The 14,038-nt window shown below is 42.7% G+C and overlaps 1 protein-coding gene, 1 non-coding gene and 1 pseudogene across 2 annotated transcripts in view; 1 reads left to right on the top strand and 2 right to left on the bottom strand.

The window, feature by feature from the left end:
- GRAMD2B (GRAM domain containing 2B) overlaps nt 1-14,038 on the top strand; it is a 112,730-nt gene that overhangs the window by 93,091 nt on the left and 5,601 nt on the right. Inside the window, exons 4-10 of the mRNA XM_040444724.1 lie at nt 3,402-3,522; nt 5,891-5,962; nt 6,062-6,142; nt 8,803-8,914; nt 9,895-10,017; nt 11,159-11,246; nt 12,158-12,262. Coding sequence (XP_040300658.1) covers nt 3,402-3,522; nt 5,891-5,962; nt 6,062-6,142; nt 8,803-8,914; nt 9,895-10,017; nt 11,159-11,246; nt 12,158-12,262 — 702 coding nt within the window. The remainder of the gene's footprint in view (nt 1-3,401; nt 3,523-5,890; nt 5,963-6,061; nt 6,143-8,802; nt 8,915-9,894; nt 10,018-11,158; nt 11,247-12,157; nt 12,263-14,038) is intronic.
- LOC121010904 (U6 spliceosomal RNA) lies at nt 2,088-2,189 on the bottom strand. Its single transcript, XR_005781419.1, has one exon. It is a non-coding gene; the product is annotated as a U6 spliceosomal RNA (small nuclear RNA).
- Nucleotides 12,782-13,412, bottom strand: LOC121010628 (ubiquitin-like protein FUBI; annotated as a pseudogene).

Raw genomic sequence — 14,038 nt, forward strand, 5'->3', positions numbered from 1 at the left:
CTCAGTTTCCCTGAGGCACACTGTCCAGACGAATGGAATGGGGACACCAGTTCCCCGGGTTATTTGGGGGATGCTATTTGGGAAGGCACGTGACCAAATGTAAATGGCTGGCTGTACATTGTTGTTGTCACAGTTGTGGAAACACATGCCTTGAACGTGAAGCGATGTGCCATCTGTCAGACTCTTGGGGCTGCTACCGCCCTGGAGAGTTAAGCTTATTTTTACGAAGTCCTAATTTGGCTGAATGGTCGTGTCGCCCTGACACTGGCTAAGGATATGCCCTCACGACAAAAAGAGTGATAGGGACAATACCAGGTAGTGGGTCTTTTGGATGTGCTACAGCTACTCTAAGAGACAAGAGACTGGAAATTACCAGGAGGTGGGAAATGCGAACCATGAGAGTGATTTGTACGTTTCTTCCCCTCTGAGGATGGTGTCAGGGAGATTGGGTCCTCAGATCTGGGGCAGACTTTCCTTACTGGCTCCAACACCTTCCAATATGAACTAAAGTCAACCAAACAGTGCACTCTAGGAAGAGACATTTTCTAGGCACCCTCCCCTGGAAAAATATTAATAAATGTAATTAGGACGTTTTGATCATTCTGGCAGTATTTTCAGATGCTGGTAACATTAAATGCACGTATAAGATTCCATCTAGGCCCAAACGGAAAAGTGATTGATGCTTTATTTCTCAAATGTGATCTGGCTGTCATTTTATACTTAAGAAGCAGTTGGTTGAAAACTCCTTGTTAAAGTGTTCCATGCCCTAGGTTATGAAGATACCCAAATTTATAGCCCCTAGTTTCTGTGTGTTTGTGTCACTACTCAGAAACAAAATTAGATTCACTTTTATATCCTCATCCATCTTGGTATCCCAACTTAAAACGTAGGAGTCATCTCATTCTTCAAAATTTTAGAGGGTAGAGTTCTTTAGCAAAATACTTGTTAGCAAATGTCTCATTAAGATTAGCCCCTCGGGGCGCCCGGGTGGCTCAGTCAGTTAAGCATCCAACTCTTGATTTGGGCTCAGGTCATGATCTCACAATTTGTGAGCTTGAGCCCCGCACTGGGCTCTGCGCTGTGTGGAGCCTGCTTGGGATTCTCTCTGCTTCTCTCTCTCTCTCTCTCTCTGTTTCTCTCTCTCAAAATAAATAAATAAACTTAAAAAAGATTAGCCTCTCCTTCTTCCATAGTCTTCCTATCTGGAACTTTGAGGAATAGAACATTTCCATCTCATAAGCCTAAATATGGGAATGTAAGTATTCAGAATTAAAAGCTCTTTTTTCTTCCTTCAAGTTGGCAGTACTAACCTAAGGCCCTCCTCTCCCCCCACTGACCTTGTTCTCTTTTAGAATATGCAAAGCATTTTTAGAAAATGTACATGTGAGTGTGTGTACCCATGGAGGGAGTCAGGTCATTTTGCCATGGATGTGTGTTACTCTGTTTTCCAGGATCAAAGGGATATTATCCATTTCTCTGTGAATCCAAAGTGGGTTGGAGGGATATAACATAAAACTATCAGGAACATCTGGTCTTTATAGTATCTGGTCCATGCATGTAGTACATTGTATGAAAAACAACGCACATCTTGGATCAGATTGGTTCATCTTTGTAACCTGTTACATTTATGACCTTGGGCAAGTCACATACCTCTTGAAACACATTTCCTTATGTCTTAGAATATCTTCTTCCTGGGGTCCCTGGGTAGCTCAGTCGGTTAAGCATCTGACTCTTGATTTCAGCTCAGGTCATGATCTCACAGTTGGTGAGTTCGAGCCCCACATCGGACTCACTGCTTCAGATGCTCTGTCCCCCTCTCTGTCCCTCCCCTGCTTGCTCTCTCGCTGTCTCTCAAAAATAAAAATAAACCTAAAAAAAATTTTTTTTAAAGATTAACTCCTTCCCAGGACTGTCATAATTTGATGACATTCTCATTTGGTGACTAGGAGGCAATAAATGGTAGCCACTTCATTTGTCATTGTTTTAATTCTCGATTGTTTGAACCAGAAAAGAAGTTAGAGTTCTTTTATTTTACCCAATCTTTTTTTAGGAGACAAATGAGGAAATGACTGACTTTTTTTTTTTTTTTTAATATGGACCACTTCATGAATTTTCACATCATCCATGTGCAGGGGCCATGCTAATCTTCTCTGTATTCTAATTTTAGTCTGTGCACAGGCTTCCTAAGCGAGTACAATGAGGGAGTTTCTTAATGAGTGCTAGGCATTTTCCATATATTATCTCATTTAATCAGCAGAAAATCCTGGGGAAAGGTAAGATTATCTCCATTTTACACATCAGGAGACTGAGGCTTAGAAAGGGTAGCTTTCAAGGTTGAGTAGGTCACATAGATAGCGTGGACCTTAAAAGTAAAACAGCCAGTTGTTTTATCAGCAAAATGGGTTTATTTAGGAATAGCACTTTGAGACATGCAGGCTATGGCAAATCATAGGCAAGTCTGGAGATCAAAGGAGGGAAAGTTAAATTACAGAGAGAAGGAGGAAGTTGGGAAGGGTTGCTCTGAACACAAGCCCGTTGGAGGGAAGTGAGAATTCAGGGCTTCTCACGGGATCAGATGTATTTTCTTATTGGCTGAGCTTGTTGTTGGGCAAGGAGAAATTCTTCCAGCTGGTGTGAGTAGTAAAGGGGGGGGGCTTCTTCCTGTTGGAGTCTGCAACTGAGGGCCAGAGGTGGGGGCACAAGAGCTCCCCTTTCTGGCCTCCAGGTTCATTTAAAACAAGGTTTTCTTGGGGCGCCTGGGTGGCGCAGTCGGTTAAGCGTCCGACTTCAGCCAGGTCACGATCTCGCGGTCCGTGAGTTCGAGCCCCGCGTCAGGCTCTGGGCTGGTGGCTCGGAGCCTGGAGCCTGTTTCCGATTCTGTGTCTCCCTCTCTCTCTGCCCCTCCCCTGTTCATGCTCTGCCTCTCTCTGTCCCAAAAATAAATAAAAAACGTTGAAAAAAAATTAAAAAAAAACAAACAAACAAGGTTTTCTTTTTTCAGAACTGAGCTGAGAATTCACGTCCCAGGCTTTGTGTCTCCCAGTGCTATTCAGTGTTTCCCTACCCGCATGTGCCTCAGGATGTAGGAGAGCGGTGTATGCGGAGATTAACCCCAAGTGGATGTCCACATAACTGCTTTAGAGCCTTGGGCCTGTCTTTAAAATGACTGTGCTTCTTTGCATTCATTCCCTTGTTTCAAGATGAAGGTTTCCCACCAAGCCCTGAAGTAGAATTGATGATGTACATTTGCCCTCTGGCTGTGTAAACAGAACTTTGAGGAGACTGGTTTTTCTTCTTGGAGGCTGGAGAGCTTACTGCTGGTTTTGATTTCTTAGTTACTTTAAAAATTTTTTCCCTTGAATATGACGATTTGAAGTCCTGTCCTATGAAGCCTGAACCCGTATTAACTCACTGACTCTGTTTCAGATCTCTATTCCGGCTTTCTCCGTCACCCTAATAAAGAAAACCAAAACTGCCCTTCTGGTGCCAAATGCCCTGATTATAGCGACAGTCACAGACCGGGTGAGTACGCCTCAGAGCAAGGTGCCTTTCCTTTGTCCTATTTCTGTAGTGTTTCCCCTCACAAGGAACTTTGTTCTCACACACTTGTTGACAATTTGGCATTTTCTGCTGACTTCATTAGACTTGCTTGATCAAGGTCAAAAAAAAAAAAAATTCTTTCCCAGCTTCCCTTCCCCTAATATCTCTTAGAACAGGCTAAACTGATATATTCACTTTCTTTAATATTTAATATTTGAAACCGCCACCACCACCCCACTGTTGATGGGGTGAGGCAGGGTGATATTGAAGAGCCCCCCTACACTCTCCCTTGGTTTTTCTCCAGAACCATCCCAAATACATAAACTTGGTTCTTGCTGTACACATGTGGCTTCAGGACCAGTTCCTAGGCCCACTTTGCTTCCAGGTTGCTTTAAGTCTTGTGTTCTTCTGTATAGAAATTCTAGAGCTGCTCGGTACTGCTGGGCTGCCCCAAATGTGTGCCACCAGAAATACCTACATGTAGAGTGGTGTTGATTTCACCTTGGCCAAATAGAGGGAGTAGAATTCTATGGTAACTCATTTGTCACTGGAAATTACTGTTTTAATGTTTATTTTTCAGAGACACAGAGTATGAGCAGGGGAGGGGCAGAGAGAGAGGGAGACACAGTCTGAAGCAGGCTCCAGGCTCCGAACTGTCAGCACAAAGCCTGACGCGGGGCTCGAACCCACGAACCATGAGATCATGACCTGAGCCCAAGTCGGACGCTTAACTGACTGAGCCACCCAGGCGCCCCTTGAAATTAATTGTTTTAATATTTTACTGAATATTTCTATGAAAGCATAAAAGCTACATTCCATTTCCGACCATCCTGGATAAATTGAAGAGGGAAGCAGAGTGAAGGAAAGATATAAGAGGCTATTCTGACGTGGTAGGAAATATATTAATATTTTGAAAAAAAAATGTTAACATTAATGGCTAATAAGCATGTACTTCTCGCCACGCATATGCTAAACACTTTCCTTCTGTTTTCCCATTCGTCCCACACTGCTACCTATTAGGGGTAGGTGTCACGAAAACTGAAGTCAAGTGGCATCTGGGTGGCTCAGTCAGTTGGTGCATCCAACTCTTGATTTCAGCTCAGGTCATGATCCCAGGGTCACGGGATGGAGACCTGCCTCAGGTTCTGCGCTGACAACATGAACTCTGCTTGGAATTCTCTCTTTCCCTATCCCTCTGCCCCTTCCCTGCCAAAATAAAAATTAAAAAAAATTTTTTTTTAATTAAAGAAAACTGAAGCCAAGAGTGGTGGGGCTGTTAGCCCAATGTCACCTACTTCCTGAGTGTCAGAGCCAGACTCTGCAAGTAGGTCTAATGCAGAACCCATAGTGTTAACTACTTTGGAATACATGCTTGCTTGGAAAGCATATCGAGGGGCGCCTGGGTGGCTCAGTCGGTTGAGCGTCCGACTTCGGCTTAGGTCATGATTTCGCAGTTTGTGGGTTCAAGCCCCACATCGGACTCTGTGCTGACAGCCCTGAGCCCAGAGCCTGCTTTGGATTCTTTGTCTCCCCTATCCCTGCCCCTCCCTGCTCATGATCTGTGTCTGTCTCTCAATAATAAGTAAACATTAAAAAAAGAAATTAAAAAAAAAAAGCATATCGAGTGCTCTCCTTGACGAGTGAAAGGGATAATCACAGACTTCTGAAAAGGGGATGTGAAAAGATTTTGTGGCTCTAATAGGTGGAGAAAGAGGGAGTTTTAGTATTTTCTTCAATGTACCGCTTAGTAAAATTACTTTTCCTTATGTCATTTGTCTCCAAATTACTTGTCTAATCTGATTTCACTTCTTTCCCATCGCTTGTGTGTAAGCATCCACTAGAAAAATCTCCATATTTGTACAAGGAAGAATCCGGAAGTGGCTTGAAAAAGAACGAGCCTGTGAGAGCCTCTGGGAAATTTTTAGTGGAAATCTAGGTCAGAACAGAGAAAGCAGACCCTTGGGAATTGTTAAATACCTTAAAAGAAAAGGGGTAGGCCGTGGGGAACAAGTTTTAAAGAGGATCTGGCAAATATCACTAGCCCTTTTTTTTTTTTTTCTTAGTGTCCAGGTCTTGCCTGCCTGTTGGGGACATCAGTGTCAGGGTATTGGAGCCTTCATACCATTTAGCATTTCTTTATTACTTAAAGGGGGCTTGAAGGTTTTGTTGCTGTTGTGGGGGAGTATATTTTGTTCATTCCAGGAACAGAATAAAAACTGACAGAGGTGAATGAGATTGTAGACCAGGGGAAAAGAGAAGAAAACATGTATACAGATAAAGTTCTGCACTCCGAACTCTGACTTCTGGTCAGGCAGCATCTGTTCCGTAATCACTCTGTTTTGTTTTGCAGTACATATTTGTCTCCTTACTCTCCAGAGATTCCACTTACAAACTACTAAAATCTGTGTGTGGACACTTAGAAGTGAGTACAACATCGCCGAGCCTCACCTGCTGTCTCTCTTCTGGATTTCCCGTGGTTTCGTAGTTGATCTGGTTTTCCTTTTTGTTTCACTAATTTCAGAATACAAGTGTTGGGAACAGTCCCAACCCGTCTTCTCTTGAGAACAGTTTCCGGGCAGACCGCCCTTCATCTCTGCCTCTGGTGAGTTGCCTACCTAACTAGCTCAGTGCGAAAGAAAGGGGATGATGCGTCCCACAGTTACACTTCTCCTGACACCATGACCAGGGGACCTTAATATCTGAGGTAAAATTGAAGACACAGGGTGTTTCTGTCCTCAAGAACGGGGCGGGGGGGAGGCCATAGAAGGCCATCAACTTTTTCCAAGTAATCGAAGAGCTGTCCTACCAAAGAAAAGAAGCAGTATAGGGGCCCCTGTGGGTGGCTCAGTCCGTTAAGCATCCAACTTGTGCTCAGGTCATGATCTCACGGTGTGTGAGTTCAAGCCCCACGGGGGGCTCTGTGCTGACAGCTCAGAGCCTGGAGCCTCCTTCGGATTCTGTGTCTCCCTTCTCTCTCTCTCTCTCTCTCTCTCTCTCTATCCCTCCCACACTTGTGCTCTGTCTCTCTCTCTCTCTCTCTCTCTCTCAAAAATAAAGTATAAACAAATTTTTTTTAAAGAAACAGGATAATGGCTGTCTGGGCGAGTGGGTGGTCCGTGGAGGTGATCCTAAAATCTTGCTCCGTTTGCTTGTCAGTGTTGTTTTAGAGGGATTCACCAATGGTTGGGGGAGGGGCATGGTCCATCCCCACAAATCACTGATTGTCTTCTCTGTTCAAGGCACTGTGCTAGTGTAAGGCTATAAGGACACCAAGAAAGCCCAAAACTACTCCTTGCCTTCCAAGACTTTCTAGCTTAGTAGAAAAGATGAGGAACATCCAGAAATAATTATAAAAGAAGCACTCTATAGTGACCAAGTGAAAGAGATTTTTTGATTCCTTCAGATTCCGTTGACAGTACAGTAAATCTCCAGTGCAAAGTAGCTCTCCCCCATTTGTACACGTTTTCTACCTATGGTGGCATCATGTTGGCTCAAGCGAGTTCTAGCCGTATTTATTCAAGTCATTATTCCCAAACGAATCACTGTTACATGTTGAAATACCTTTGGTGTACTGGTATGAGCCCATGGTTTTAACATCTACAAATCTTTTTTTTAAGAGCTGTGAAAAAGTCCAGGGATTGCAAACCTGTCCACATAAAAAGTTGTATAACAATGTTCACAGCTGCTTTGTTCATAATAGCCAAAAAATAGAAACAATCCTGATGTCCATCATCTTCTGAATGCATAAGTCAAATGTCATATGTCCATACAACAGAATATTATTTGACCCTGAGAAGGAAGGAGAACTGATAGATACAACATGGAGGAACTTCGAAAACATGATGCTAAGTCAAAGAAGCCAGACACAAAAGGCCACATACTAGATGATTCCATTTACATGACAAATTGATAGGGAGGGAAAGTGGATTAGTGGTTGCCAAGGGATGGGGGAAGACAGAGAAATTAGGATGACTGCTAATAGGTAAAGGGTTTCACTTTGGGGGTGATGGAAATGTTCTGAAATAAGAGGTGATGGCGGCATGACATTGTGATTGTGCTAAACACCACTAAACTGTATGCTTTCAATGATGTCTTTTGTATTACATGAATTTTTATCTCAGTTTAAAAAAAAAAAACACACCTTGAAAGAAAGTAGGGGAGAGCAAGACAAAAGAAAATGAAACACAATATGATTTGCAACCAACAAACTTGGTTTCAAATCTGGGCTCCACCCAGCTGAGTTATGCCATCAGACAAGCTCTTGAACTGCTGTGGCTCAGTTTCTTCATCCAGTAGAATGCCAACCTCACGATGTGGCTGTGCAGATTGAGTGCAGTCGTCTATGCAAGGAGCTGTGCCTACTGTCTGAAAGATGATAGGCATTCAATTACTAATTGTTACACCCAAGAGACTTGAATTTTTCAACTTTCTGCCTCCTATAAATTCGTGCCTGAAATGGAAATGAGTTATTGAAACGATCAACAGATAGCTAGTATCAGCTGAAAGCGTGGCCATTTGCTTACCAGATAAGTCTCTTCGTTTGGCAGCGACCTAAGTCGTGAAAAGCTCAGCCTAACAGGACCTTCCCCAGGACATTTTAATGACACCTGTTGTGACTCCAGTTCTTAAGCACTTGTGGGGGAAAATGAAATACAAACTAAAACATCCCTGCTTTTTCCCTACTCCTTACCCCTCCATCATTCCTCTGGAATTCAAAAGGAATAGCACTGACTGGGTTTTAAGGGAGTCAGAGAGGGAAGAAAAATAGCCAAAACTTTCCTTTCAGTGTGTAACTTGTTAAAGCCCTTTTCCATTTTGTTTTCCATACCTTTTTTAAACTGTGTTTTAACAAGTACCTATGCATTTAACACATGTATTTTAGAAAACTTGACATCTTATTTTTTCTCGTATATATGTCCATGTCAATCAGTTTTTCTCATTACAACATCCTAAAGAGACTTCTCCAGTTTTATCCTGGAAGCTTTTCAATCATTAGTTCAGCTCTTTTTTTTTTTTCCCCCTAGACATTTGTTGTTTCAAACAAGTTGGCCACTGTTGACAGGATTCTAACTCCCCAGAAAAAATGTGTTTCAGTAACCAGATCCTCTGACCTGTTGGGGAAAATCCCAGTGGTACGGGGTAATCTTCCCTTCTTTTCAGTATTTTATAGGTTAGGCCTAAGTGGAAAGGCCTGGGGGTTCCAGAGGCCTGCCTGTGTAATGAGGGGTATTGGATTTTGTACACTGCCTTGTTTCCCTTCAGGATTTCAACGATGAATTCTCAGATCTGGATGGAGTAGTTCGACAAAGAAGGCAAGACATGGAAGGATACAGCAGTTCTGGTTCCCAGACTCCTGAATCCGAGAACTCTCGAGGTCCGAGAAATTTCTAAAATGTCATGCTCCACAAAACATCCTCATGTCACCCCTTAAAAACAAAGACAAAACCAACAGAAATCAACACCTTGTCAATTAATCAGCAATTAAGAAGGGACTAATTAACAATGGAGAAAGGGGTGCCTGGGTGGCTCAGTCAGTTAAGTGGCCAACTCTTGATTTAGGCCCAGGTCATGATCTCATGGTTAGTGGGTTTGAGCCCTACGTCAGGCTCTGAGCTATCAGGGCGGAGCCTGCTTCGGATTCTCTCCCTCTCTGCCCTTCCTCTCAAAAATAAATAAACTTTTACAAAAAAAAAAAAATTGACAAGGGACTTTGGAGAAAGGGTAGTCTGAAAGTTTTAGGGGGAAAAGAATGGTCTACATGGTAAAAATCCATTTCTCTTTATACACAATAAATGTCTCTTTTTTTAATTTTTTTTTTTTTTTTGCTTTTTTTAATTTATTTTTGAGACAGAAACACAGCATGAGCAGGGGACGGGCAGAGAGAGGGGGAGACACAGAATCTGAAGCAGGCTCCAGGCTCTGAGCTGTCAGCACAGAGCCCGACGTGGGGCTCGAACTCAAAGAGTGTGAGAGCATTACCTGAGCTGAAGTCGGACCCTCAGCCGACTGAGCCACCCAGGCACCCCAAAAAATATCTCTTAAATCGACATAATAGGAGGGTGGTTGAAAGAGAAAAACATAGAATGTTTTCTTCTGATCTCAGTAATACTATTCACTGTTAGAGCTGAATGGTCCCCATGAGTCACTGGGCTAAGGACAGACTGTCTTTATATCATTTTCTTACTTGCTTAAGTATTGGATTTCAATACCTAACCACTGAACCAACTTGTGAGAAGATCAATTTATATTCTTGGCCATTCCACATGTTGTGAGACTGATGTGCTTTGTGGTTGCTCCTGAGTTTTTTAAATGCATTGGGAAGAAAACTCAGCCAGCTCCATTTTGGTTTGATAGATTTCCATGTGACAGAATCCCAGACAGTTCTGAATGTCTCCAAGGGAGAAACAAAACCAACTCGGGCAGATGCCCATGTGAATAGAGTGCCTGAAGGAAAAGCCAAGAGTCTCCCTACACATGGTAAGGAGTCAATGTCTTGGGTAAATGGGATAGTGACAGACATCTGCCTGTAACTTTTAAAGGGCCCTCATATTTCACTTTATGACTGCCTTTCATATTCCCTCCTCCCCTTCCTACTGAACATCTATTTCCTTTGCATATTAATTCATTTATTCATTCAACAAACAGTACCCAGTTCTGTGTCTTACTATGGAGGATACAAAGGTAAATGGCCTTCATGGAGGTCCCTTTGTTATTGTGAATACTTTGAGATTATGATTCCAAAGTGGCTGGTAAAACTCAAATTACTGGATTATTTTTTATTTACTAATTATTCTCCTAACTGGTTACCAATGATACTGGTGTGAGGGCAAGGACGGTGTCTGTATTGTTTACCATTCACTCCAATGCAGTGCTTGACAGAGAGAAGGCTCTCAGTAAGTATATACTGGATGAAACGAGTTGGAAGGAGTTAGAACTACTGGTTAAAAAGACACCTGGAAAGGGGCCCCTGGGTGGCTCAGTCAGTTAAGCATTCGACTCTGGCTCAGGTCATGATCTCACGGTTGGTGAGTTCGAGCCCCACATCTGGCTCTGTGTTGTCAGCATGGAGCCTAATTGGGATACTCTGTCCCCACTCTCTCTCTCTGCCCCTCCCCCGCTCGTGTCTGTCTCTCTCTCTCTCTCTCTCTCTCTCTCTCTCTCTCTCTCTCTCGTAAGCATTTAAAAAAATAAAAATTAAAAAAAAAATTCAAAAGATACCTGGAAGGCTTTACTTCATGTTTTCTCCTATTTCTGTTACCCAGGAATAATTATCTCTTTCAACTATCCCTTCCCCATAGGGATTTTGCTGGATGAAGGAGGTGTGTTGTAGTTTTAAAACTGTTCCTTTTGGGGCGCCTGGGTGGCGCAGTCGGTTAAGCGTCCGACTTCAGCCAGGTCACGATCTCGCGGTCCGGGAGTTCGAGCCCCGCGTCGGGCTCTGGGCTGACGGCTCAGGGCCTGGAGCCTGTTTCCGATTCTGTGTCTCCCTCTCTCTCTGCCCCTCCCCCGTTCATGCTCTGTCTCTCTCTGTCTCAAAAATAAATAAACGTTGAAAAAAAAAATTTTTTTTTTAATAAATAAATAAATAAAACTGTTCCTTTTTTTTTCTTCCCAACAGGTCAGTCAGAAACCAATGGAATCTTACACAAAGTAAAGCCTCAGACATGTACGACTCTCCACCATATTCTTCTATTTTACGCAATCGTGTAAGTAGATGAATTTATTAGGAATGACTTTAGAAAATGATTCCGCTCTCTAAAAAAAATAATTTCATGGTTGCAAGAACCTTTATAAATCTCAGTTGTCTCTAATGTGATCCAGAGCTTTTCTTTGACATTTTTTGTGTCTTCTTCCAACATTTTCCCCCCCTTAGGCTTAGGTTACATTTTCATATTCATCTCCTTATTTAAATAAATAGAAGGGAGGAAGGAAAACCAAAATGTGCCAGATCCAGCAGAGAACTAAGTTCTGAGTGGATGCCATTCGTTAGAAAATTGTTCTGTGAATTATGAAGCATCGTTGGCCTTAGTGTTTATTCTCCCATCTATCCCATGTCCTCTGGATAGAAGCCAAAACAGCTTTAAAATACCATCATCCCCTTCAACGAAAACTCAGGCATTGACTTTGAAAAATTCCCCCTCAGCTTCCAGTTTGTAATCAGTTGTTTTTCTGAAAATAGCCTGACCTAGTTCTAGGCTGTTGCTGACAACCAAGGAGGATGTGCCCAGCTTGGTTTCCAGATAAAGAAGGGAATTTATGAGTCACCAGATAACAAGACGAGGCACTCATTGCCAGGCCCTTCTGGTGAGGGCCACAGCACTGGGAGTAGGACCATGGGCTTGGTAATCCACCTTGGGCATGGCCTTGAAAGATCCTAGTAGGATGGCCATTGTTTGTCAATTAAGGAAGCTGGGCCAGAGACTTTTAAATCTCTTTCTAGCTCTCAAGTTTTCTGACCAGCATCAGCCTGTTGGAAAAAAGACCTTTTTCAAGTCTCTTTGGCAAGTTCATTTTGGAGAATATCTTGCCTCAAATGTCCAACGCTGGCTCTGAGTTGATTGTTTTATGGACATCAGTTCCTTAACCTATTGCGAATTTCTCTTTTATCCCTTTCCAGTGTCTGTGCACTAATCATCTCGACCTTCTACATGAGATACAGAATTAATACTCTGGAGGAGAGGCTGGGGTCACTAACCTCCACTGTGGACATTCATCATAATGAGTAAGACAGTTCCCTCTGGTGCTATCATCTGCTTGCTCTTGAGACTAGCATAATGTTTGACTGGTATTTACCATCCTTAGCAAACACGAATTAAGTCTACATTCTGTATGCGACATTTTCTGAAATGTGTATGTGGGAAGCAAAGACGTATGTGGGAGGGTCCCCAAAATGAATGCTGTGCCTCTGAACCATTCTTAGGTTGATAAGGCAAGAAACGAGCCTGATTTTACATTATCTTATTCTATTATCCTAAGACTCACTTGTGACCTTGGCCTGTTGATTAACCTATACCAGCAAAACTTACCTTAGTAAAATGGCAGTGGGTGAAGACATTGATAGGAAAGAAGCAATTCAAGTACCTCAGCTCACTTTTCATGTATTAATTCTTTATATGAACTCCTATAGTTTCGAAACTTTTGACCACTATGAAGATCCATGTGACTAGTAATTAGCCGAATGCATCTGTGAAGATTTTCCTTCACAGTGTTTTTTTGGGGTTTTTTGTTTTGTTTTTTTGACTGGACTAACTGGCCTTATTGGGGAAAGCCAGGACTACAGTGGACTTAAGAACTGGCATTGGGGCCCTTCTTCTTGCCAAAGGTGGGCACAACGTTGACAAAGTGCCTGTTGTATACTGCATTCACCGCTTGGCTTGGCCTGTCCTCTTTTTCTCCTCTTTGGCCAACCTGGCAGTGTGCCCTCTTACTTTCCCAGCATGGGTCCGGGAACCATGGACTTTATCTCCAAGCATGTGGCCAGCTACATCCAAGGTGGTCGGAGCCTCTTCTCCATACTGACTCAGGGTACCTCATCCTCTAGGGGCGTGCCTGCCAGGGGCACAACTTGATCTTCTGGAGCAATGCCCTCTAGCCAGCCTACGTGAGGCTTGATTTGGGTGACTGTCTCCTAGCCCTCACCTCAAGGGGGGTGTAGCTCCTGGGCATGGACAAAGAGGTGCATGTCAGTGACTCAACCACAGCCATCGCAGCCGCTACCATGAAGACGGTATCCCCATCAGTCATTTTTAACAGGCCTGACCTAATTAAACCTATTTAGACCTAGAGCTCTTTCCTTTACATCCATTCATGTAAGGATTTTGATGCATTACCTAAAAAAGTAAAATAAACTACTCTGTATTAGAAAGCATACTTTTAGCCCAAGTTCTGGAAGTAGAGACACTCGTTTACAGAGTTTGTACCATGCGCTAGAGACTCTACTGTGTCTTACAGTTTGTTTTACAGTTTGTAGTAAAATCAGGATTCAAATGCAAGTCTGTATGACTACACAGAGGATAGGCTTTCCAGCCCACCGATGGCTTGGTTGTGAGGTACAGCCTAGGACCTGGGTCAGGCTATTTTGACTGTGCTTCAGAATCATCTGGATGGCTTGTTACAACAGATGTCAGGGCCCATCTCCAGAGTTTCTGAGGCACTAGATATGAGAGCCTGAGAACTTCCATTTCTGTCAATTCCCAGCTGATGCTGATGGTGCCAGCCTGGGTCTATAATTAGAGGACTATTATGCTGTACCATTCTGGGTACAAACAGCTTTGTGCTCAAACAACTACCTAAAGTCTTAGTAGTAGTTTACAGAGATGCTGGCTTATAGATTCTTTTGGACATGTGTGTATGTATGTATGTGTGTGTGTGTGTGTATATATATACACACATATATATATATACACATATATGATATATACGTATATATATACATATATATACGTATATATCATATATGTGTATATATATTATATATGTATATATATTCTTTAGGTTC

The sequence above is a fragment of the Herpailurus yagouaroundi genome, unplaced genomic scaffold, assembly GCF_014898765.1.
Source record: "Herpailurus yagouaroundi ecotype Mexico unplaced genomic scaffold, PumYag 192, whole genome shotgun sequence".
In the NCBI taxonomy this organism is placed as follows: domain Eukaryota; kingdom Metazoa; phylum Chordata; class Mammalia; order Carnivora; family Felidae; genus Herpailurus; species Herpailurus yagouaroundi.